The 26,777-nt window shown below is 39.7% G+C and overlaps 2 protein-coding genes across 2 annotated transcripts; one reads left to right on the top strand and one right to left on the bottom strand.

The window, feature by feature from the left end:
* The first annotated feature begins 9,727 nt into the window (after nt 1-9,727).
* On the top strand, nt 9,728-10,711 carry LOC119820031 (olfactory receptor 1361-like). The gene has a single exon (XM_038338273.1). The coding sequence runs from the start codon at nt 9,728-9,730 to the stop codon at nt 10,709-10,711; it is 984 nt and encodes a 327-aa protein (XP_038194201.1).
* An 8,636-nt stretch (nt 10,712-19,347) lies between these two features.
* LOC119818408 (olfactory receptor 1Q1) lies at nt 19,348-20,268 on the bottom strand. Its single transcript, XM_038335725.1, is given in 1 exon segment — nt 19,348-20,268. A coding segment is annotated over 1 exon segment (921 nt).
* Nucleotides 20,269-26,777: the final 6,509 nt, after the last annotated feature.

Here is a 26,777-nt window from a genome sequence, read left to right as displayed (position 1 = left end):
TCCGCATTGAAACCATCTGGTCCTGGGCTCTTTTTGGCAGGGAGGTTTCTGATAACAGTTTCTAATTCTTCGTGACTAACAGGACTATTTAGAGCGTTTACTTGGTCCTGGTTTAATTTTGGTATATGGTATTTATCTAAAAAACTGTCAACTTCTTTTACATTTTCCTATTTTGTGGCATACAGGCTTTGTAGTAAGATCTAATGATTCTCTGAATTTCCTCTGTGTCTGTGGTTATGTCCCCCTTTTCATTTCTGATCTTATTAATTTGCATGTTCTCTCTCTGCTGCTTGATTAGTTTGGCTAGGGGTTTGTCAATCTTGTTGATTTTCTCCAAGAACCAGCTTTTTGTTTCATTGATTCTTTGGATTGTTTTCTGTGTTTCTATTTTGTTGATTTGTGCCCTCAGTTTGATTATTTCCAGTCTTCTACTCCTCCTAGGTGAGTCTGCTTCTTTTTTTCCCCCAGAGTTTTCAGGTGTGCTGTTAAGTCTCCAATGAGTGCTTTCTCCATTTTCTTTAAGTGGGCACTTAGTGCTATGAACTTTCCTCTTAGCACTGCTTTCATTGTGTCCCATTGGTTTGAGTATGTTGTGTCTTTGTTTTCATTAAATTCAAGAAAGACTTTAATTTCTTTCTTTATTTCTTCCTTGACCCAGGTGTGGTTCAGTAGTTGACTGTTCAGTTTCCATGAGTTTGTTGGCTTTCTGGGGGTAGCATTGTTGTTGAATTCTAATTTTAATCCATGGTGATCTGATAAGACACAGGTGGTTACTTATATTTTTTTGTAACGGTGGAAGTTTGCTTTGTTAACAAGTATGTGGTCAATTTTCGAAAAGGTTCCATGAGCCGCAGAGAAGAAGGTACATTCTTTCCTATTTGGGTGGAATGTTCTATAGATGTCTGTTAAGTCCATTTGGTTCATTACCTCCATTAAGTCTTTCAATTCTCTGTTAGGTTTCTGTCTGATTGACCTATCCATTATTGAGAGAGGAGTGTTGAAGTCTCCTACTATTTGTGTGTGGTTCGATGGCTTCCTTGAGTTCTAGAAGTGTTTGTTTTACAGAAGTGGGTGCTTTTATATTAGGGGCATAGATATTCAGGATTGAGACTTCATTCTGAAGGATTTTTCCTGTAATGAGTATAAAGTATCCCTTTCCATCTCTTCTGATTGATTTTAGTTTAAAGTCAACTTTGTTAGAAATTAGTATGGCCACACTGGCTTGTTTCTTAGGTCCATTTGCTTGATAAACCTTTTCCCAACCCTTTACTCTGAGTAGGTGTCTGTCTTTGTGTTTGAGGTGTGTTTCTTGTAAACAGCAGAATGTTGGATCCTGTTTTCGTATCCAATCTCTTAGCCTGTGCCTTTTTATAGGTGAATTGAGTCCATTGATATTAAGTGATATTAATGACCAGTGATTGTTAACTCCGGTCATTTTTTTGTAGTAGAGTTTGTGTGTTTCCCTTCTTCTAGATGTGCTGGTGAAAGGTCACTAGATGCCTGAGTTATTGTGGGTGTTGTTAGAGTCCTTGGTTTGTGATTTTCCTTCTATTACTTTCTGCAAGGCTGGATTTCTGGCTGCATATTGTTTAAATCTGTTTTTGTCCTGGAATATCTTGTTTTCTCCATCGATGGTGAATGCAAGCTTTGCTGGGTATAGTAGTCTAGGCTTGCATACATGTTCCCTTAGTGTCTGTAGCACATCTATCCAAGACCTTCTGGCTTTCATGGTTTCCACTGATAAATTAGGTGTAATTCTGATAGGTTTCCCTTTATATGTTACTTGACCTTTTTCCTTTGCAGCTCTTAATATCTGTTCTTTATTCTGTATGTTTTGTGTTTTGATTATTATATGGCGTGGGGATGCTTTCTTTTGATCCAGTCTATTTGGTGTTCTGTAGGCTTCTTGTACCTTCATAGGAACATCCTTCTTTAGGTTGGGGAAGTTTTCTTCTATAATTTTGTTGAATATGTTTTCTGGGCCTTTGAGTTGTAATTCTTCTCCTTCTTCTATACCAATTATTCTTAAGTTTGGTATTTTCATGGTATCCCTGATTTCCTGGATGTTTTGTGTTAAGAATTTTTTAGATTTGTTTTGTTCTTTAATCTGTAAATTTATTTCCTCTATAGTATCTTCAGAGTCTGAGATTCTTTCTTCCATCTCTTGTATTCGGTTGGAAATACTTGTTTCTGAAGTTTCTGTTCGTTTACTCAGACTTTCCATTTCCAGTCTTCCCTCAGATTGTGTTTTCCTCATTACCTCCATTTCATTTTTCAGGTCTTGTACTGTTTCCCTTACCTGTTTGATTGCTTTATCTTGTTTTTCTTGTTTTTCTTGGGTATCTTTGAGAGATTTATTTATTTTGTCTACCTTTTCGTTTGTCATCTCCATTTCTTTATGGCAGTTTTTTACCTCCTGTTTAAGGTCCTCTATTATTTTCATGAAGTACTGTTTAAGGTCGGTTTCTTCTATTTCTTCTGGAGTAGGGTGTTCAATTCTTGTTGTTTTGGGATGACTGTATTCTGGTGATGTTATGTTGCCTTTCGGGTTGTCGGAGGAGTTCTTGCATTGGCGCCTGCCCATCTCTTCTTTCAAATGGAGCCCAATCTTTGCTGTGACTGAATCTGGTTGGATCTCCTCAGTGCCAGAGCAGGAGCTATTCCTTGCAGTACAATCTGAAGAAGCCCGCACTCCCTTGCAGGAATCCTCAGACCTGCCTGGAGGCCAGAGTCTGACCCCTATGTGTGGATGGCCTTAGTATGGGAGCAGGACACCTGAAAACACTAGGGAAGGCTTTGGAGAGGCAGGGACATGAGAAACAAAGACAAGCCTGCAGAGGGAGCTGGGGGAGAGGGTCTGTGCTCTCTTCCAGGGCAGGTTGCCCCAGGGTCACACTCACTCACCAGTCCAGATGGAACTCCACTGCACAGGATCAGGGATTCCAGGCAGCCCAGGGACGCCGCCCGGACAAAAAGGCTGCTCATTTGTTTTTGTTTCATCTCTTATCTTCTGACCTAGATGGCCAAGAGTTCTGGTGACTGGCAAGACTTTGGGTCCAGTAGGGTATTCCTGGTGAGGTTTGTGAAGCTTTGGGTTCCTAGATCCAACCTGGCCTCCTGTAGAGACAAAGTGGGCTTGTGGAGTCTGTTGTTCTTCTGATTGTTCTGGGCTCTACCTTGGCCTTTGGGGTCTGCTAGAGTTTTGGGGCAGAGTTGACCATGGGGAAGATGATGAGGTTGGTGGAGCTGTTGATAGAGTAAGCCTTGGGAAAGAGGATACAGTAGGTGGTGGCAGTCCAGCCAACAGTAGGGTCTCTTTGCTGCTTGGTGGTTGGTGGTAACTACATCAGACCAATAATATGATGCTTCAAGTGTATGTGATTGCTGAATTACAAAATCAGACTAATAACATAACTATTGACATTTGTCATTTTCTTCTGTATAGAATATTTAAAATCTATTAATTCAGCTGTTTTAAAGTACACAACATATTGTCATTTTTTCATAGTTACTAAGGTATGTTATGGATGGATCATCAGAACCTCATCTTGTAATTCAAAACTCTATTATTATTTATCTCTCCCTTGTCTAATATACAATGAAAGATAAAAATAAATAACTTAGTCATCTATACCTGTTAAAATATACCACCAAGAAAGGAGACACGACTGTACTACACTGTGCAAAATGACTCATCTGACTTCTTTACTAAGAATATAACCCATCTTCTTCCTAAATCTAGAGTCACTTTTATATCCTAAAAAATGATTCAAAGGTCATCATTAGTAGTTCTCATCTATTGATTTTTCTTTCCAACTTTACTGATTATAAGAACTGTTTCTGATTACACAGAATAAGTCTTTTTTAATTTTGAAAAACAAACAGAAAGGTGAGGTGGTTGATCTGATTTTCCAGTTTGACTGGAGTGAAAGATGCCTGGGACTGTGGTAATGCAGCTCTGAAATTGTCAGTGCAACAATGACTGCACAGGGTGAGGACAAATCTGTCCTGAAGAAAGAATGCATCCTAAAATATTGAGACTGTCCAGACAAAGGAGGAAAGTGAGACTAAGGTAGCACAGTGTTGGCAAGCCCTTTCTTTACTCAGTGACTGTTTTGTTGTTGTTGCCATCCACTGAAATCTTCACAATTCACCTTCTTTGGTCTTTCAATGTGGACTTAGAACTAGTGACTGTCAGGGAGTTTCCAGGATTTTACTGCTGGATTTTGAACTGTAGAGGGATCAAGTCTCCTGCACAGAGAGCCTGGTTCTCTATCTCCAGCATGCAGATAACCTCTATTGGATCATCCTGCTTTTATTGTGTAAACTAACTCAACAAATCTCTCTTTTGAATGTATACGTATATCCCATTGCTTCTTTAGAAAACTCTATGTAATACCGAAGGGAAAGATGAGTAGATACACTAAACACAGAAGCATAGAACTGCTTTATAAGGCATGGATGATTGCCATCTCTAAAACCCAGGACACACCTCATATGAAATGTAGTATACAAATAATAGTTTCATCAAGGCCTTACTATGAAGTAGGGATTTTGAAACTGATTAGCCTTTAATTTGGGAGAGAAGTTACACACACACACACACACACACACACACACACACAAACACACACATGCCTGCATACATTCATATGCCGAGCTGAGTCTGTTCAGTTGCTTGTACAGATCTCTTTTTAGGGTTGACCAGTTGGTGATAGATAATCAATTAGAATCTTTAAAATGCAGTCCTTATTTTTAAAACATTGATTTAAATGTACTTATTTTTTTCTGGAATTTCCTAGCTAGTGATTGAATCATGAGAAACACTGCTTTGTACTCAGTTTTCAGCAATTTGGTGACTTATAATTATCAAAATATATCACTATTACTATATTTTAAAATGAGATCAAAAACCTCTCCACTTATTGCTTTGCAAAACTAGTTTAAATCAGGTTATTTGCAGATAATATGTCTAAAACAAATAATAAAATGGCTAAATTTAACCCAGCAAAGTATGGAATTTGGAAAGAACAGGAAATGATATCCCATGGAGATGTGGTCATTGTTAGAGTTGTCCTGTTGCTCTCTCACTAATCTTCATGCCTAACACCCAATTAAGTTGGGTTATATTATTTGGATTCATAAGAAAAGTCTAATTACAGGAAGAATATGCTTTGAAAGATGACTTGGAATCAGCTTCCTCATGGGTTCCTTCTTGCCCAACTTTTGATAGCTTACAAGACTGTGATAGTGTCTCCCAAAGGGGAGAATTTCCCTGCAGGCTCAATTGTTTTTGTTCTATGGGTTTCTCTCAGAGGTGCAGTAGCATCTAAGCATAAAGAAGGAGAACATGCAGGCTTGTGAGTTACAGCCCTATTGGATACAGGAAGGTGCAAGGGGTTAATTCATTCTAATTAGTGTTTCTTCTGAACACAACTGGAGTCTCCAGGGGTTCATAGAGTCCCAGAGTGAGTGCAAGGATGTAAGCCTGGTTTTATTGTGATAAGCTACCCTTCAGAGAGGCTTTCAAGAAAAATGATAAGAGAGGGTTTTAAAGAACAAGAGGGAAGGTGAGTCTGTCTACACCATTAACTTGGTGTACCCTCTAAAATAATATGAGATTAACATTATGTCCTGTCCTGAAGTAAATTGAAAGGGGACAGAAATTAGAAAAGTAGTGACATTGAAACTTAGAAAATCAAAGAGAATCGAAATGTGAGATAAAATAGTGCAGTCAATGGAAGGAATAAGGTGGAATAATTGCTAATTATACTAAAATACATTTTTGAGTAAAAAAAGAATGCTTAAATGGATCAAAGGGTTGGCAATGAAGAGTGAAGGAAGGTATGGAGAAATGTGCTGAGGATCTAAGATTGTGAAGCATGTGACAGAGCATCTAATTTATTTTGTGAGAATTTTGGAAGATCTGTTTTTGGCATGGTTAAAAAAAACAGAATCTTATTTATGTATCATAGAATCAGTCTTCAGTTTGAGAGGGTGAGTGGCTCCATATGTTTCTAAGGAAAGTCTACTTCTAACACTCAAACATTGATCAAGTAATAAAGAGTGAGAACATGTCTGGTGATGTTTTCATAGAACAGAAAAGTGAAGAAAAATCAGTGTTATGTCTCAAGATGTCCCTGAAGCATCAGCCAGGAACTGAGAGATGGTGTATGGTTGTATGCTGGTTTCTAGGCATTCTTTCACCTCAGGTGTATTACAGTTAACTTTACAGATTTGAAGAGTTTCAGCACTGTCTGTGTGGGTGTCTTCTTATCTCTCCTAAACAACATGTTTTCTCCATTCTTTGCTCAGTGACCTTGATAGCTACAAGTTGCTTGAACAGGGTCTACAGAGTTCAGAGTCTGATAGGAGTTTAAAAGAGACTGGAGAACAGAAAGGAAACATAGATGGGTTCTTGAAATTAACCAACAAGAATGTAACTTTTGTTTGCTACTCTCTTTGAATATGATTGTTTGAAAAACATGATTTTTCTTTACTTGAAAGAAAACAGGCTGCACTATTTTATTATCTTTATAAGGAATAATAACAGACTTCTTCACTATTTCTATATTATTGTCTTTTACTCTTCCCCAACAGAGACTTCATCTTCTTTTCTTCTTGCCTGCCTCTTCTCCTTCATGTTCATTTCTAGCTGTATGTTGACATCTGAGTTTGATGGATTTTGAAGAAAAATAGCATACTAAGAACACAAGATAGTTAAAGCTGCTTCCACTGATATATGTGGATATGGGAAGAAATGAAGGCAAAATATAAACATTGGATAATGTAAGTTTTCTCTATCTTTACAGCTCTTTCTTGCTTTGCCAATATGATCCTTTAACTAAGATGGTCTGGCAATATGTGAATGAGAAGATGTAGGAAAACCAAAGTCCAGCCAGTGAATGGGGATGAGAGGAAAATATGGCAAGTGGTGAAGAAAGCTGCAGCCAGATGAAGTAAAGTCCTATTGGTAAAATATGGTGCGAGCTTCCATTTGATATCTGAGACTTTATAGGACAATAAATATTTAAAGTACTAAGGACTAATGGCACAAAAGGATACTTAATCCTTTTGTGAGTGACCTCCTTTGGTAGAGACTTTAAGTAATCATCTGTAGCTGAGATGACTTTGATGTTGTGTTTAACTTTTGTTTTAGTTCCTCTGTCTCTCCAGAGATCTCAGCAACTCAGTAACAAAGGGCAAGGTGTAATAAGTAAGAAGTAAGGACAATCATTAGGAAGCTTGACATTCCTGTGGAGTTTTGAGAGACAATGAAAGTAACAAGGAAATCAGACCTTAGAATACCAGGAAGGACTGTAGCAGAGGAGAACATACTTCTTATTGGAAGGGATGGCATGCCAGAGGCAGCCAATTCAAGAGAAGGGTGAGGGAGTGGTTTCCATAGCGTATAGGAGCAAAGTGCACGTTTCCCAACATGAGGACTGAACAGTCATCCTGGACACATCTTTCTCTCTATCTAGAAATTCAGATCATCCCTGGCCATCCTTTGAACCCAGAGAAAATTTGAAAAATATGCTCTAGGAAAGCTATAACTATTAATTTACTTGTCTTGTGTCTTGTCTCAAAAGAAAGCCCCCACTTTCATTTGGGATAAGTTGCATGAAAACATGCTTTTTACATTTTCAGACAGTAAGTCTTCATACTCTTGGGAGAGAGTGGTATGGATTCATACTTGCAAATACAATAGCAGGAACAATTGATTGATACCAGCAATCTAAAACAAGAAACACACACACACACACACACACACACACACACACACACACACACACCACTGAAAAGAACTCACCAAAGGAAACACTTCCTTCATGGTATAAGAAATAATATAAAACTATGGATTTTCAGAGAACTGCATCCACACATGAGGAGAACAGCATTATATTGAAATAGTACAATAAAGTTCTCTTAGGACAATAACATGATTACAAGAATAAATAAATGTGAATCATGAATTACTATGATTACAATCTAGTTGTGAACAAAAAAAGAAATTTAGGTGGGAAACTTAAGGAAACAGGGCCTAGTTAAAAAGCTTAATGTCCAATTAGCAATATTTTTGGGAAACTGCTGGGGAGATAAATGTGTACCATGGTACCTCAATTTCACATGAGTTCTGAGAAAGAAGTTGGGCCTGTGTGAAGCAATGACTTCCCACTTAGCTCTCGCTTTACTCCTGAGTTCAAAGAAATATGATTTTTTTTCTCAGAAATGAACCATCTTCTTCCTATTCAAAAAATCAGGCTGGGAATAGTGGAACACACCTTTAATCCCAGGATGTGAGAGGGAGAAGCAGGCAGATCTCTGTGCTTGAGGCCAGCCTCCTCGATCCATGGGAAGACCCTGTCTCAAAACAAACAAACAAACAAACAAACAAACAAAACCCCAAATTAAACAAAAAACAAAACAATAATTTTTCTTATTCATCACAGAATTAATGATACAGCATCTTTATAAAATTTAGGGATGGCAGAAATAAAATATCTAAAAATACCACCAGAAATAAACCCAGAAAAAGAAAGGGAGTCACACAGGCAGAAAGCTTCTCATTTAAGCTGAAAAACAAACATTTTCAGCCAGCAGGTATCACACATTTATACGAAAACATCTTGACAAGCAAAGGTTGAGAATGCTGGCAGCATCTAGTTACATTATTTGTTAATTTATTGAATATATACAGAAAAGTTGATGAAAACCAGGAACCAAAGAACCAAAACAACCATGAAAACTTGGAGGACAAAGGAAGTGTGAGGCCCTGTGAAGAGAACGGACTTTCTTCTCGCAGAAAAAATGCCAAAGACATGATAACATACAAACACACATATATCAGCATATGGTTCAGACACAGATATATGGACCACCCAAAAGGTAAAACTAAACACGGAGGTAGCAAACTTAGAACAATGACTGCCCTTTTATTATATTTGTTAGTATAATTATATCCTACTATTATTTTTGTGTGTATTTTCATGCCTGTAGATGGGTGCTTATGTGAGTGTGTTTGTGTGTATATTCACAGCAGATGCATGGAAAGTGGAGGCCAGAGGTCAGTCTCTGTTACCATTCTTCAGGAGCTATTGATCCTGGTTTTACAATGGTGTGTCTCACTGGCATGACACTGGATGGACAATGAGCTCCACGATCCACTCATTTCTGCATGCTTAGTGCTTGGACTTCAAGCCAGTGCCATCATGCCTGGCTTTCTTATGTCATTTCTGGGAATTAAACTCAGACCCTGATGATTGTGTCGCCAGCATTGTACAGACTGAGTCATCTCTGTGGCTCTAAAATTAATTTTCTCACATTCATATAGAAATACAATATTTTATCAAAATATCTTTATTTGTATACTGCCATGAAAATTTAGGCCTTTGCTGTGCACTTTTAATGTATTTACAAAGAAAATCTTCCATGAAGAGATGTGAAGGTACCATCAATTGCAAGATATTTCATCAAAACTTAACCACTGACAAAATAGAGGATTGTATTTCTACCCTCATCCTGAGTAAGTTTAGTTGATGTAAAAGAAGACCATTACAAAAGAACAAACTATCTTTCTTGATGCTTAAGGATAGGAATTTATCTTCATTCAAGTGGGTGACCCACTTAAGTTGAAGAAACTCGGAGATCTGTTGGACCTTGGTATCTTTCTCCTCCTCTTCCAACTCTGATATTTCCACTTTACAGGTGATGTAGAGCATGTTTCATGGCCACTAAGAACAGAACAGAAGTGACTGAATTTGTGTTGTTGGGCTTATCCAGCAGGCCAGAGATGCAGCCAGTTATTTTTGGAATTGTCCTAGTCATGTACCTGATGGCAGTTATGGGAAATACTCTACTAGTACTTGTTGCTTGTTCAGACCCCAAGCTTCAGACCCCCATGTATTTCCTTCTCAGCCAACTTTCCTTGACTGACATATCTCTAACAACCATCACGGTTCCTCAGATGTTGGTGCACACACTGTCTGTGAATAGAAGCATTTCCTATAACCGCTGTATGATACAGCTGTTCTTCTTTATGGCAGTGGGCAGCATGGAAGGCCACTTACTGGCTGCCATGGCTTATGACCGCTATGTTGCCATCTGTGACCCTTTAAGATACTCTGCCACTGTCAGTCATAACCTCTGTCTACGAATAACATTGACCTCATGGGTTGTGGTCAGCCTTAACAGTCTCCTGTACAGTTTGTTGGTCACTCGATTAACCTTCTGTGACAACCAGGTCACTCACTTCTTCTGTGACATCACTCCTCTGCTGAAGCTCTCCTGCACTCAACCGGTGGTCAATGAAATCTTAATCTTCACTGAGGGTGTAGCTGTGGTGGTCAGTCCCTTCTTCTTCATTTTGGGGTCCTATGTCTGCATAGGTGTTGCTATAGCCCGCATGCATTCAGTTGCTGCCCTGAGCAAAGCTCTGTCCACCTGCAGTTCTCACATTTTGGTTGTGTTGCTCTTGTATGGCTCTGTGATTCGCATGTACCTCAAGCCGTCCTCTAGCTATCACTTAGACCAGGATCGCCAGGTGGCCATCTTCTACACAGTAGTCACTCCTATGTTAAATCCACTAATCTACAGCCTCAGGAACCAGGAAGTTAAAGGAGCTCTACGGAGGTTTTTTAGGAAACTTTGCATCTCAGGAAGCTTCCAGCCTGACTCTCAGGCAAACGAAGAATGCCAATACACATCCTGAGAAGCAAGGGTTAGTCTGAAAATACTGTTAATAGTGTCTATGAATCATATACCTTTGAAATAATTTTTGCTATCAACACCCTCTTGGTTGAATTTGGAAAGAAGCAGATTTATGAATAAATCATTTTTAGTCCCTTTGACTGACTGAGAATCTCATAACACTGTGACTCTGCAGGTACTTTCAAATTACCTTTTTTTTTAAAATTGATTTTTATTGAGCTCTACATTTCTATTTGTTCTCCTCCCTGCCTCTCCTCTCCCCTTCAACCCTCTCTCAAGATCCTCATGCTTCCAATTTACTCAGGAGATCTTGTCTTTTTCTACTTCCCATGTAGATTAGATCTGTGTATGTCTCTCTTAGTGTCCTCATTGTTGTCTAGGTTCTCTGGGATTGTGAATTGTGGGCTGGTTTTCTTTGCTTTATGTTTAAAAATCACATGTGATAATTGGAAACAACCTAAATGGCCCTCAACCAAAGAATGGATAAGGAAAATGTGTACATTTACATAATGGAGTACTACACAGCTGAAAAATGATAACATCTTGATTTTTTCAGGCAAATAGATGGATCTAGAAAACATCATTTTGAGTGAGGTAACCCAGACCAAGAAAGACAATGATCATATGTACTCAGTCATAAATTACTAAACCTTTGAGTATATAACATTCAACCCAGAGAATGCATCATCAGTATGGTAGCAAATCAATATGACTTGCAGAACTTGATCATGTTTTATAATCATGTATCTCATACTGTCTTCCAGAGTGAAGTCAACATGATTTACAACACTGTTGTGTAGTAAATTAAAATTAAAATAAGTCATGGATGCAATTGAATAACTCTCCTTAACCATAATATATCTATAGCCTCTCAACAACCATTTAACAGACAATAAGTTCAATGTTTATCATTTAAAATTTTCCAATTTGTCTTCAATTGTTCTTTGGCTGTGTTAATACAGATTTTGTGATCTGCATTAGATAGACATGAGGTGATGATTTATAGATGATTGACTATATAAGTTTTTGTTATTTTTCATTTTATCCTCTCTTTATTTTATATTCCAATCACTTGACTACATATTTTTTTGAAGTGGATGAAAAAGTTTTATATGGAAATAGAAATATCAGAGGCAACATATAGATTACCAAAACGTGAGTATAGAAAATAGGAGAAATATTAACTCCAAGCTAAGATGGATATGGCAAGAAAGATTTAAAGGTCTTGGAGGGGATAAAACTAAAATTACCTGAGAAGTGGCTGTGTGAGGAAAAGTCAACTGTTTGTTATGTTAGCATCTTATAAAATAACATTTGCCAAATAGAGCAATTATTTTTCTCTCAAGTGTAGTTGAAAGACCACTGATGAGAATAGAAATTATTAAATTTTCCAAGATGTAGACTACTCACATCATCATTAATGGTTAGGGAAAAATTCTACTTATAGTCATTTCATAATAATGTTGTAAGAGAGGAACTAAAGGTTGTGATTATTGACATTTTGTAAGCATTTATTTTTTTTAGATAGACCAAAAGTTCTGTGTAACATGGGCTTATAGAGAGCCTCTTATAATTTAAGATTGTTGTACAGAGTAGAGGGGTGAATATATATAGTCAAGCAGTATTACCCTATATTGTGGACATGCCTCTCCTAAACAGAAGAGTCTATTAAGTAAAATCCCAGAGCTAGGTATGGGATACCTCTCTTCCAGTTCAAACATTACAGACTATTGTTACTGATCTTGTTCATCCACCAGAACTTGGTGGTAAGACCCTATTGCTTAAGACATCGCATGCTTGAGCCATAGAAAATGGAGAAATCAATTTGGTTTTTACCTGAAAATGTCACCCCTATAACTAGCTTTCTTAGTGCCAGAACGTGCTATGCTTCTGGGGGAGAAAGGACAGCAATAGTTTTGCTGTGTTGTCAGGTTTTATGTCACTTGACACTAACTAGAATCATCAGAGAGGAGGGAGCCTCAATTGAGAAAGTGGCACCATAAATATGGGCCGTAGGCAAGTGTGGAGGGCATTGTCTTAATTACTGAATGGCTGAGAAGGGCTAACCCACTGGGAGTGCTGCTACCCTGTGCTAGTCTGTAAAAAAAAAAAACAGGCTGAGAAAATCAAGAGGAGCAAACCAGTAAACAGCAATCCTTAATGGGCTCTTCATCAGATCCTTTTTACAGGTTCCTGCCTTGCCTGAGTTGCTTTACTGACTTCCTCAATGATGAAAAATGATGATGAAGAATAAACCTAATAAACCCTTCCCTTCCCAAGTTGCATTTGATTATGGTATATCATCACAATAATAGTAACTTTGACTACTTTGAGATTTACCCAATTGTTAACTGTGTGAGATGAAAGGAGAACTGGCTTGAAAAGATATGCCCACTGGTGCAAAAGTGATACAAATGTTACAGGAATAACTTTCTGCTTAATTTTTTGACTCACACCAAGAGCCAGAACTCATTCCTAGTGCTGTTAATTGGGCCAATAATTTGTGGATAGGTAGTTCATAGACTCTAAGGAATAGCACATTGTCATTATTCAGCTAAATAGGCATATTATTAAACTGTCACCTAAGTACTTGTTTTTATGTTCAAAGATTGCTGCAGCTTTTAGCCCTCATCAGAGGATCTTCTTCATGCAGTAGATGATAATTACCATAGAGACTCAGAATTGGTCAACATGCAGAGAAAAAGACACTGGGGAGTGTTGAGATTGATATAATTTCCCTCTCCACCAGGTTCAAGGATTTTCAAGGGAGAGGGGACAGAAAGACTTTTACAGCCAGAAGTAGTAGATGACTACTGGGTCAAGGAGGAGTTGGAGTGGGGTTTAGAGACAGATTTGACCAAAGTGTATTTTATACATATATTAAATTCTCAAACAATAAACAAAGACTAAATCTATGGAACACAAGTTCTTGGTATCCAGTAAGAGCAGAGTGAATGTAAGTTAATAGAATTCTATTTTTTATTGAAACATTTATAGATGTATAAAATATATCTTAAGCATATTTGCCCCAACTCCATCCTTCCTTCTCCTCCTGACCATCTCCATAATATACCACTTTAAAAAATATAACCTACTGAATCAAGCTGATCGTACCAGTATATAAATGGCTCTGAGGTTGTCCTCTGGGACAAAGGGAAACTCTTAGTGATTACTTCCCAAAAATAACTCTCCTTTAGCAGTCATTTCCAGCAATAGTTCCACAGCTAAGGGTAGAGCTTAAGAAACTCCCTGACTCTAGACTGGAATTTTTAAAAGTTTTACTTAATGCATTTAATGTTTTACTTGCATGTATGTCACATCTATAAAGTGACTATGGAAACCAGAAGAGAACATAATAACTCTGATTTTATAGACTGTGGTTAGTCATCATGCTGGGAACTGAACTTGGGTCCTCTGGAAAAGCAGCCCATACACATAACAAATGAGCCATCTCTCCAGTCCTCTTGTTAGAAATTTTAACTGTCTTGATCCCATATGGCTCTTGTGTAGGTATGCACAGTTTCTATGAGTTCATGTGTCCAGAGGCAACATTTCACATCCTATCCTTCAGATCTTTTAGTCTTTCTCTTCTGTCTTCTGTAATGCTCCCTGAGTCTTGCTGGGGGCAAGGTTTACATAGATGTCCCAGCTATGACTGAGCATTCAGAGTTGCTTTTTCATAACCCTTTGAACAGTTATGAGTTTGTATTAACCACTGTCTACTGTAATTAGTAGCTTCTCTGATCAAAGTGGAGAGCAACACAAACCTATGATAAAATATTTCAATCTAATAAAGAAAATTGTTAATTTCACCACTCTATAATCCCTTACCCAACAAAGAGTCTTGCCACTATTACACTAGTAAAAACATCTTGCTTGGTCACTTGGGTTTGTAGCATGCAAAGGACAGGGATGAATAAAATCATTTATGTCTTTTCTCTCCCAGCAGTTAGCATAACACCTTCCACTTCTATGAAAGGTGCTAAGCAGAGAGAGTTTCCTGGTCAATTTGATACTTATTTCTCTATGTTCTACATACAAAATGAGTTGTGACTTCAGCAATAGCTATGGTAGACAATCAAGAGCAATGGCAGTAGCCTATGTTGATTTTGATGCCTCTGGGGCACCATTGACCAATAACCTATAGGGAAACATTCTCTTCCTGGTATTGGGGTTTTTTATTTAATAACCCATGTTCTTCAGGAGCAGTGTTGTTCACCTGAGCAGGGCATCGATCTCTGTTCAACTTCCTGGTTTTGGTAAGCTAATTTCCATTAATTTACTAACTAGAGAGATTTCACAATGTTTCTGTATACATCCATAGCCTTGGTTAACCTACCTCCATCTCTCCTTTCTCTTACTCTCTTTAACCCATCACTGCTTAAACTTTTAGTTCCTAGTATTTCCTCTCATCCAGTTCACTTCAGAGGAGTCACAATCAGACCTGCTAAAATATGAGTCAGCTTTCTCAACATTAAGATCAGTCAGTCAAGTCTTGTGTTGAAGGTCTCTTCCCATGAAGCTGCTGTATTCTTCTGTATATATTTTTGTTTTGGTCAGGTTATGTAACATGAGACCTATTGCCTTGATAGGTTTTTAGTTGTCCAATATATTATTATTGATAATGGGTATTTGTTTAGAAAGTAAAGAGTATGTTAAATGTCTTCACCAAAACAAACAGACAAACAATCCATAAAAGGTTGGGAGTATGAGGAAAGTAGTTGAGATAATAGATATGGTGATGATCCTTTTATGTTTACATGTGCTCAAACTCATCAAATTATATATATTAAATTTGTATAATGTGTGCATGTGTGTGTTGCCTTGTATGTACTATGTAAGTGCCCTATCATTGAGCTACACTGTAAAGATATTGATAAAATATATGCAAATGACTCAGTAAATTCAATACACATGGTAATAATAATATTTTAATTAATAGTGTAAAGGTGAAATAATGGGGAGAAATCAAAGAAATGTTATTTAAATTATTGGATATTTAACCTTCACAGTATCACATAAGAAACAATTCAACACCTCAATGTTTTCTTTTTTTTCTTTTTTTTTCTCATTTTTTTATTAAAGATTTCCATCTCCTCCCTTCCTCCTCTCCCTTCCCTCCCCTCCCTTCCACCCATACCCCCACTCCACCCCTCTCCAAGACAAAGAGCCATCAGGGTTCCTTTCACTATGTTAAGTCCAAGGTCCTCCCAGCTCCCCCTAAGTCCAGGAAGGTGAGCAACCAAACTGACAAGGCTCACAGTGAGCCCGTCCATGCTGTAGAGTTCATGCTCATTGCCGTTGTCCTTGGTTTCTCAGTCCTCCTCCACCATCAGCCACATTCAGAGAGTCCGGTTTGGTCCCCTGTTCCATCAGTCCCATTCCAACTGGACTTGGTGGTCTCCCGTTAGATCTGTCTCACCGTCTCAATGGGTAAACGCACTCCTCACGGTCCTGGCTTCCTTGCTCATGATCTCCCTCCTTTTGCTCCTCATCAGGACCTTGGGAGCTCAGTCCAGTGCTCCTATGTGGGGCTCTGTCATTTTCTCCATCCAATGCCAGGTGAAGGTTCTACGGTGATATGCAAGATATTCATGAGTATGGCAATAGGATCTGGACATTTCTGGCACCCTCTCCTCAGCTGCCCAAGGACCTAGCTGGGGGTGTCTTCCTGGACACCTGGGAACCCCTCTAGATTCAAATCTCTGCCAACCCTAGAATGGCTCCCTTAACTAAGATATATAATTCCTTGTTCCCATATCCACCCTTCCTATATCCCAACTATCCTATTCCTCCAAGCTCTTCCCATCCTTCACTTCAACAGAAATTTCTAACAACAGAAATTTCTCATTCCAAAGCCTACGTACAGTGTATCCAACACTGTGACTCATTTAGAGTTCTTTAATGTCTGAATCTGTTCTATTGTATACCTGTAATTCTTTTTTTTTTTTTTTTTTTTTTTTGGTTTTTCGAGACAGGGTTTCTCTGCAGCTTTTTCGAGCCTATCCTGGAACTAGCTCTTGTAGACCAGGCTGGTCTCGAACTCACAGAGATCCGCCTGCCTCTGCCTCCTGAGTGCTGGGATTAAAGGCGTGCGCCACCACCGCCCGGCAGGAGTGTTTCTTAAATGCTAAGTGCTTCTTAAAAACCTAAGGTGTGACATTGCTAGAGGAAATATGGCACTTCTTGCCTTCCCCACTCAGTCCTACATGGCAGAGCTGTTCGCTGCCTCTGAGAGCCACGTACATTGCCCCATTTTTAGGCACACAGCTGGTCTATGTTGCTGTTAAGCAAGTTGTAGCACATTGCTCACAAACCCCATTTAAATGATCCATAGCTAGACCTCGTCAGAGTTCATGCTGGCAGCATGGCCCAGGAAGACAAAGTTTTCAAAACCACACAGCTAGTTTTCTGCTTTCACTGAATCAGTAAGACTTCTATTAAATGAGCCATAGCATGCCACCAGCAAGCAAAGCCCAATGGGAAAAATACAACTAAACTTTATTTTTTAGTGCCTAGAATTCCTTTCCAAGCTTTCTTAGGTTTTATGTGGATTTAGTCAACCATGTTGGTGTGCCAATTTGTTGCATGGAGGCTGATTGATTGTTTTCTGGATGCCCAGACTCCCACAGAAACCATATTATTTAAATCGCTGCTTGGCCCATTAGCTCTAGCTTCTTTTTTGCTAATCTCTTACATCTCAATTTAACCAATTTCTATTAATCTGTGCATCACCATGAGGTTGCGGCCTATCAGCAAAGTTTCAGTGTGTCTCCTCCAAGGCTCCATGGCTTCTCCTTGACTCCACCTCCTCTCTCCCAGTATTCAGTTTAGTTTTCCCTGCCTAGCTCTGTTCTACCCTATCAGGCCAAGTCAGTTTCTTTAATAACCAATGGTATTCACAGCATACAAAGGGGAATCCCATATCAGGGGAGGGATGGAGAGGGAGAGGTATGAGAGAGATAACTTGATAGAGGGAGTCATTGTGGGGTTAGGGAGAAACCTGGTACTAGGAAAATTCCCAGCAATCCTCAAGGATGATCCCAGCTAAGATTCCCAGCAATAGTAGAAAAGGTGCTTGAACTGGTTTTCCCCTGAGATCAGATTAGTGACTACTCTAATTGGCATCATAGAACCTACATCCAGTAGGTGGAAGCAGTGCAGCGACCCACAGCCAAACACTGGGATGAGCTGTCAGAATTCATTTGAAGAGAGGGAGGAGAGATCATATGCACAAGAGGTATGAAGACTGTGATTGAGAAAACCACAGAGACAGCTGACCTGAGCTAGTGGGAGCTCAAGGATTCTGGACTGACAGCTGGGGAGCCTTCATGGGACCGAACTATTCTCTCTGAATGTGAGAGATCATTATGAGTCTTGGTCTGTTCAGGAGGCCCTGGCAATGTGACCAGGACCTATCCCAGGTGCATGAACTATGGTGGGATACTTTGCTCAACTTTGACTCAGATGGGAGGATCTTGTTCCTGCTTCAACTTTGTGTGCCAGACTTTATTGACTCTCCAAGAAAGGTTTTACCCCCTCTGAGGAGTGGATAGGGGTTGGGGCTGGGGAAGGTGGTAGTGGGGGAAGGGGAAAGAGGGGCAACTGGGGTTGCTATGTAAAATGAGGAAAAATTCTTTTAAATAAAAAAGTAGAAAAAATGTGGTTGGTGTAAAAAAGTGGTACACTTAGTTCTGGGTACCTATTCAATTCTGATCCCCATAAATATTGTTATGTCCTTCCCATGTTAAAGTAGTTAACCCACTTTATCTGTCTTGTAGGGACTTGCAAAAAATATGAACACCAATATTGCCCTCATGGTATCCCTGGCAGTTAGGAAGTGTGACAGTGACCAATTATTGACAAAACTCATGTACCATAATAGTCTGAATTAGAGGTAGTGGTGCAAAGCACATGTGAACAGATCTGATAATATTTAGTTTTCCAACCATCATTGTTGGTTTTGTTGGAGCATAAATCTCACTGGGAAGTTCAGAGATTACACCAGTGTTTTCAGGGTATGTTTGACTATTTGGATTTGGGTTGCATGGTCTTTCCTATTTTTGTATTTTTTTTTTTAGAATCTGATACCTGGACCTTTAGAATTTTTTATCTCTACATAGCCTGTTTATAAACCAATTTCTCCACAAATTAGTCAGAATCACTTTATGGACACATAGAATCACAACTCTTTATTTAACCTCAGGCCTGTGGATCATCCTTAATTGCAATGAAACCCCTGTTGGTGTTTTACACTAAGTACATGGTGATTCCCTTTGATTTTTGTACTTCAGGCTTAAGAAACACTTTATGACATTATCTAATGAGAAAATTATGGATGTGTATTCAATTTAGATTTTCTAGAGCATTTGAAGTTGAAGCTAGGATCTTGTGCATGCTTTATAAGTGTTCTACTGCTGACTTACATCTCCAGTCCTCCTTTTATTTATTTTGACACAGGGTCTAACTAAATTGCTAAGAATAAGGATATCTCAGGCATATCTTGAATGTATAGTCCTCCTAACTCAGCCTTTCTGGGCTATTCTAAAGGAGTCAGATTTATGAAGGACAAAATGATTTTCCTAGTATAATAGTTTAGACTCAGCTTGAGGTTTGAGCCAGAGAGAAGGCTTACAGTCATTTTACCCATCTCCTGAAGGCTTTCTTGACATCTCCATTCCTCAGGCTGTAGATAAAGGGGTTTAACATAGGAGTCACCACTGTGTACATGACTGTCACAATGTGACCTTTGGTCACCGAATAGCTGGAAAGGGGCCGGAAATAGATTCATGTGAGGGTGCCATAGAATATGGCCACCACGGTGAGGTGGGAACCACAGGTAGAAAAGGCTTTCCACCTTCCATTGGCAGAGGGGATCTGGAGTACCGCTGAGATGATGAAGGCATAGGAGGCAATGATGATGATTAGAGTGCCATTGATGACTATCATTCCTTCTGTGTGAATCATCAAGGTGTTGAGTTGGGTGCTGGTGCAGGATATTTTCATCAGAGGATAGAGGTCACAGAAGAAGTGGGGAATCCTGTTATCTGCACAAAAGATCAGTTGACCCATAAGTAAGGTGTGCAGCAGGGCATGAAGGTGGGAGAGGACATGGCACAGAACCACCATCTGTGTGCACAGCCTTCTAGTCAGTATTGTGGGGTAGCGGAGTGGGAGGCAGATGGCAATGTACCTGTCATAGGCCATCACAACCAAAAGGAAGTTTTCCATGGCTTCAAAGCAAATGAAGAAATAAGTTTGGGCTAAACAGCCCATGTAGGAATTGGCCTTTGTAGAGGAGAAAATGTTCTCTAGCATCTTGTGGACTGTGGTAGAGGTGAAGCATATGTCTGCCAAGGACAGGTTACTGAGGAAGACATACATGGGTGTGTGAAGATAAGGAGCAGAGACAATGAGGGCAAAAATCAAAAAATTTCCAGAAATGTTGATTATATACATGAGTAGAAAGAGAAGGAAGAGAGGAATCTGCTCATCTGGGTGAGTAGAGATGCCCAAGAGGATGAAGTGTGACACACTGGTCCAGCTGTTGTTGTCCATCTGCCACCACAAGAACGGAAAGGATCATATGAGTGAGCTGTCAAGGAACCCTCATTGCTGCACCCCAGCACAAAATACACATGGTACTGATAAAAGGACTGAGTGCTTAATGATTTTTCTTTATCTTTAACATTATCACTGTCACCATAGCTACCATTTTCAGAGCATCTTCCTTGAATCAGTAACTTCAATGCATTATCATATTTGAATATTATACCTACCTTATGAAAAGATCATTATCATCATTATGTGTTTTACAAATTAGAAGGCATAGAGAATTAAAACTCATAAAGGGTACATTTCAATTTATGTCATGTTTATCAGGATCCAAAGGTCATGCTAATAAACACTATATGGTATGAATCTCCAAACTAAAGAAAGCCAAGCTACTATATTTATGGCAGTAAGCTTATGAATGGGCTACACATATGAGGAACCTGGCTCCTGAAGGGAATGTCAGAGTTCATATAGTTTATCAGTTCGCACTCTTGAAGCTATGTACAGGGCAAGCTTTCTGGTGCCCAGACCACTCAAATAGTACAAATTAATTTATAAGAATGAATTTCCATCTTCATAATTCATATGCCACTTCTCTAAATGACTTCTCTTCAGTTGGTATTATGCTTTATCCCGCCTCATATATAACAAAAGAAAGACTAATGCTAACTTACATACTTACTTGAGTAATAAAAATACTAAATTTTGAATGTATGGACTAGGCTTTTAAAAAAAGTACATGGTTCTACTAGATGACTTGGTATAGGTTTTTCTTATAGCCCATCATACATGTTCCATCAGGAAATTCAACCAAACATAGAAAACAGTTTTGAAAATATTTTCCAAGAAGGAAAACGTAAGATTCTGCTGCATGAGGAATACTACAAATCCACACAAATGAGATGATGCATAGGCTGTGAATTAAATATTACAAGCAATCCTGAGACAATTTAATGTGTGTGAGGATGCACAGAGCCTCTGTGAAAATACTATTCCATTTTATGTCTAAATATTTTGGTATTCTATAGATCCTGGAAACAATGGACAATTCCATATGTTTATTATTTAAAAATTTATGATATGCTATTATTAGAAAATAATGTTTTATATAGATCAAACACAGATGAAAATCTGTGATTCCAAATAGTTGAAGCTAAAAATATATAATTTGTTACTAATAATTGCTACAATAACTCAATTCAGATGAATTTTTTCTCATTATTTTTAAATAAAATGTATGTTCACAAAAACCTAAAATAACTTTAATTTTATACCCTTCATGGTAGGATGTAAAATAGGTAATTATAAAGGGTTTCTACTCAACAGGTAATTATAATGAGGTAAAATGTATATGGAGAAGAATGAAAGCACATGTTTAAACAGAAAAGCACTAAAACTCACAGTTTCTAATGATGAACTTGTTCGTTCATGTAAAGATGCTTGGTGATCAGAGCAACCCTGTGACATAAGCATTATCCCTGTATATAAATGAAGATGTTGAAGCTCACAGAGTTCTGTAACTCTGTGATGTAAACATTATCCCTGTGTATAATTGAAGATGTTGAATCTCACCGAGTTATGTAACATGTTCAGAGACACAGATTAATAAGTGTTTAGATTAGGAACTAAAAATTTAAGTTCAATTGCATCTGATCACAAAGCCTATATTTCTGACTGCTGATATTATTCCCTCACTTAAACTTTCCCTCTTAACTCTTATTTGTACTTCTCATTTGCTTTTACATTGTGCTGCCTTACATATAGCTAGAAAAGTGCCCATTTACACATATATGTATATATTCACATATATGATTGTATATATATATATATATATATATATCTGCGTGCACACACATATGTTTACGCTTTATTATAAAGCTAAAGGCTATATATTTGTTTCTGATGTTTTTAAAAAATAACTTTTATTGATTCTTTGCGGTTTTCACATCATGCATCCCAATTCTGTATGTATCCCATCCCCCTGATCCGCCCTCTGTCCTTACAACCTCCCCCATGAAACAAAACAAATTTTAAAAGAAAAATCAACCCCCCCCCCAAAAAAACCCAAACAAAAAACAAGCACGAGAAGAAAGAAGAAAAGAGTAAAAAAGAAAGACAGGAAAAGAAGAAAAAGAATTTCCTTGTGTAGTCTGTGGTGTGGCTCTACCCTTCAGTCTTTGATTTTCATTTGCAGGTATTCCTTGCCAGGAATCATTGGTCTGCTTCCAGGCCCTTCTGCTGTTGCTGTATAAACAACGGGCTCTCACCTGACTTCCCCGGGATTTCCTGATATGTTTGTGTCCTGGAGATCCTGGAGTTCTGGCTTTGTAGTTTCTTACCCTTCTCCTGTTCTAACTGTTCATAGATGAGGTAGATGTTGGGAAGGGCCCACTTAGAGCCCCAGTCCTGGTCCTGGGTGTCAGCAGGACTGGTCAGAATGCCAGTTTTCCGCCATTGTCACCACACCCTACTCCCCGTTTCAGCACTGCTTTGAACCACTGCAGCCTGCTCTCAGGCCCCCGGGTCTGGCTCACATTCACACCACCAGGGCCAACTCTGCTGTCCTCCCCAGGAGATGCAGAGCTCTCTCTCTCTCCCAATTGCTGTAGAGAGGACATACCTGGGAGGTGGTGGGAGGGGGGTTCAGATTTTCTGTTCTCATGCCTTCAGGGCTGGCTGCAGAGTCTGCTCTCCTTTGTGCTGCAGCTGGTGAGGGGCAGGGCTAGTTCTTTCAGTCTCATGACCTTAGGGTTCTCTTGCCTGCAAAAAGGCAGCAGGAGGCAGTTAGCAAGGGGTGGGGAGTAGGTGAGGGCATCTTTCTTTTATCTATGGCTCCAGTGACAGACGAAAGGGAAAGGGGGCGGGGTCAGCTTTCCTGTTCTCATGCCCTCAGGGTGGGCTCACCTGCTTCTCTGCCAACTGGGTCAGTTCTAGTGTGGTGCCCAGGCTCTCCAGAGTGCTGCCCTGATGAGGAACAAGGCTAGTTCTCCAACTCTCCAACTCCCAGAGCCAGCCAGTCAGCTCTCTTGCTGCCTTGGGTAGCTCATCTTTCCCTCACCTTTGACACCACGTGCTGGGTGGAGGGGTAGCCGGTGGGTGGCATCAGCTCTGCTGCACTCTCATGTCCTACGGCTCACCAGAGTCTCCAACATTCTGCTGCCTTTTTTTCTTAGTTTTTCGAGACAGGGTTTCTATAGCTTTGGAGCCTGTCCTGGAACTAGCTCTTGTAGACCAGGCTGGCCTCAAACTCACAGAGATCCACCTGCCTCTGCCTCCCGAGTGCACCACTGCCCAGCTCTGCTTCTACTTTTAAATCCATGCTACTAAGGATGAGAGCACCAAGTTATGTTTCCTAAGGTCACATTGAGTGGGGTGGGAGGCAGGTAGCAGGGAAGAATGTGGCTGAGGAGGTGGGAAGCCAAGAATCTTGCTTTTAAATGGGGTGCAGATAAACAAACAGCGACATGGCTTGTAAGGATGAATCCAGGAAATAGGACTTGTGGATTTGTTCCCACATCTGTCAGGAAAATGTTCTTAGACCTGAGGAAAAGCACCCGTTTTCCTTGTTGGGGAAATGCCTATTTGCAGTAAGAAGCTGTCTATTATCATCCCCATGGGGACTTCCTGTCACAAAACTGATTCACATTACTTCTGCCACTTCAACCACAGCTGCCCTTTGCAAACAGAGCAGGCATTTGAAACATAATGAAACCTGTTCTCTCTCTGAGTTTCCCTGTCTCATGGTTAAGAACCAGGACTGGCAAGAAAGGGCTGGGCTGGTTGCTAAAGAGAAATCAGTATGGACAGCAGTGCAAGTAAAACTTCTGGATTGCTCAATCCAATTTTCATGTAGACATATCCTCAAATCATCAAAACTTTCTGGAATTTTTTACAGTTATTTTCTGACTGTGGGAGAATTTCAGTGGAAAGTCTTAGCTATGTAAATCGTTTGCTCTCTCTTGAGGGTAGGTTTTCCTGAGGCAAGTGCAGGAAGCCAGCAGCACAGGTAAGGAAAATGGAGGAAAGTCCGGAAAAGAAGGGAGATAAGACAGCAAAAAACAGGGCTTAACAGTACTTACATTCTTATTCAATGTTCAGTCCTGATGGTCTTTGCTGAGGACCTGGCAAAAGAGTTACCTGATGTGCCAACAAATGTTGTGTGATGGTGTACAGTCCTCTGTGCGTACATACTGCTTTACTGTGGGCTGTCAGCTAGATTGGAATGGGCTGGATCTGGTACTTCATCTCTACTTGGTTATGAGTCATCATCTCTTGTTTTGATAGATTCACAGAGCCAGCCACTTAGAGAAGGTAAAGGAAGTGGTCTGGAATAGGAGAAAGCCTCAGGCAGGAGCTGAAGGGTCAGCAGCTCCAGGGGTGCCATATTAGACTCCAGGTACTTATGCTGGTTGGGAGCAGGAGGACAAGACTGGGAGTTCTGGGAACTGAGGTTTTTAATATACATCTCTGTATGGATCTCATGGTGCTCACTAGTGGAGAGTCCCAAGTGTGTCACTGTCCAGACTTATTGCTCTCTCTAGGGAGTGGGACAAACAAGGCATTGATTGTAATATTGCTGCTGTGATGACTTCCCAGGAGCCCTGAGGAGGAAGCCCACAGAAACTCAGACATGGTGAAGGCTGGATGGTATCTTCCCTGAGTTCTGTTTTGCTCTCACTTAAGTAACTTAAGAAAATGAATTAACAGTAAAACATGCAACAAGAAAAAGCGAGTCTGTTTCTACCCTCCATATTCATTCTAGAGGTAATCAGCCACTGCCCATGACTAACAGGCACTGCTACAGACACTTCTCTATGCAAAGGTGAACATGCACATATGTTGTAAAAATGGGATCTTGCAGCTGGAGAAATGGCTCAGTAGTTAAGAGCACTTGCTACTCTTGCAGAGGACCCAGGTTTGGTTCTTAGAAACCGCAGGGTGGCTCACAACCATCTGTAACTCCAGTTCCAGGGAAAATGATTTTTCTTATGACCTCTATGGGCTCCTGCATGTGTGTGGTATGCATGAACACACTCAGGTACACACAGATACACATAAAATAAATGAATGTTCTAAAAGAGATTTTATTTATGGAGCATCCTTTTCTCATAAGTAAATTGTGGCAAAATAAGACCTACTTTATTATTTGGAAGATATTTCACAAAATATTATTGTATAGAAATACCTTTTATCATGATTTCTCTAGTTATAAAGAGAATGGTACAACCAATATTTTCTTTTCCGGAGAGGGTTTCTTTGTGTAATAAGCCCAGGCTGTACTGGAACTCGCTGTGTAGACCTGGCTGGCCTCAACCTTACAGAAATCTACCTCCCTCTGCCTCCTGAGTGCTGGGGTTAAAGGCATGCACCACCACCACCACCTGGCCCAATATTCTTTTTTTCTTTCTCGTTATTTTTTCCTTCTTTCATTTATTTTTTTTAAAGAAAACAGTCTTTTTTATTATACATACCAATCCCAGTTCCAACTCCTTCCCCTCCTTTCCTTTCCTCCACCTAGCTCCCACACTCCACTCCCCATCCACTCCTCAGAGAGGATAAGACACATTGCTTTGGGGAAGGTCCAAGACCTTCCCTATTATACCTAGGCTGAGCAAGATTTCTCCATCCAAAGAGATTAGGTTCCAAAAAAGCCAGTACAAGCAGTAGCGATAAATCCTGGTGACCATTGCAGTGGTCCCTGACCATACAACGGTCACTCACATTCAGAGAGACTGGTTTGGTCCTATGCTGCTTCCTTCCCTGTCTGGCTGGAGTTGGTGAGCTCCCATTAACTCAGGTAGGCTGTTTCTGCAGGGGTACCCATCATGGTCTTTACCTCTTTGTTCATATTCTCACTTCTCCCACTCTTCAACTGGACTTTGGGAGCTCAGTCCAATGCTTTGATGCAGGTCTCTGCCTCTGTTTCCATTAGTTGCTGGATGAAGGTTCTATGGTGACATTTAAGATATTCATCAGTCTGACTACAGGGCAAGGGCAGTTCAGGCACCCTCTCCTCTGTTGCTTAGGGACTTAGCTAGGGTCACCCTTGTGAATTCCTGGGAATTTCTCTAGTGTCAGATTTCTTGCTAGCCCCATAATGGCTCCCTCAATCATAATATCTCTTTCCTTGCTCTCATCTCTGTTTTTCCTCCATCTCAACTATCCCATTCCCTCAAGTTCTCCTCCTACCTCTCTTTCTCCCCTCATCTTCCCCTTCTGTCCTCCCCATTCCTCCCACCCCCATACTCCCAATTTTGTGAGGCAATATTGTCTATTTTCCCTTTCCAGGGGAATTTATGTATGTTTTTCTTAGGATTCACCATGTTACTTAGCTTCTCCAGGATCATGAACTATAGGCTCAATATCCTTTGCTTTATAGCTAGTAACTACTTATGAGTGAGTACATACCATGTTCATCTTTCTCGGTCTGGGTTATCTCACTCAGGATAGTGTTTTCTAATTCTATTCATTTTCATGCAAATTTCAAGATATCATTGTTTTTTCAAAGTACT

Source organism: Arvicola amphibius, chromosome 7 (genome assembly GCF_903992535.2).
Source record: "Arvicola amphibius chromosome 7, mArvAmp1.2, whole genome shotgun sequence".
Lineage (NCBI taxonomy): Eukaryota > Metazoa > Chordata > Mammalia > Rodentia > Cricetidae > Arvicola > Arvicola amphibius.
Note: the sequence above shows the minus strand (reverse complement) of the source record. Positions and strands in the feature narration are given on the sequence as shown.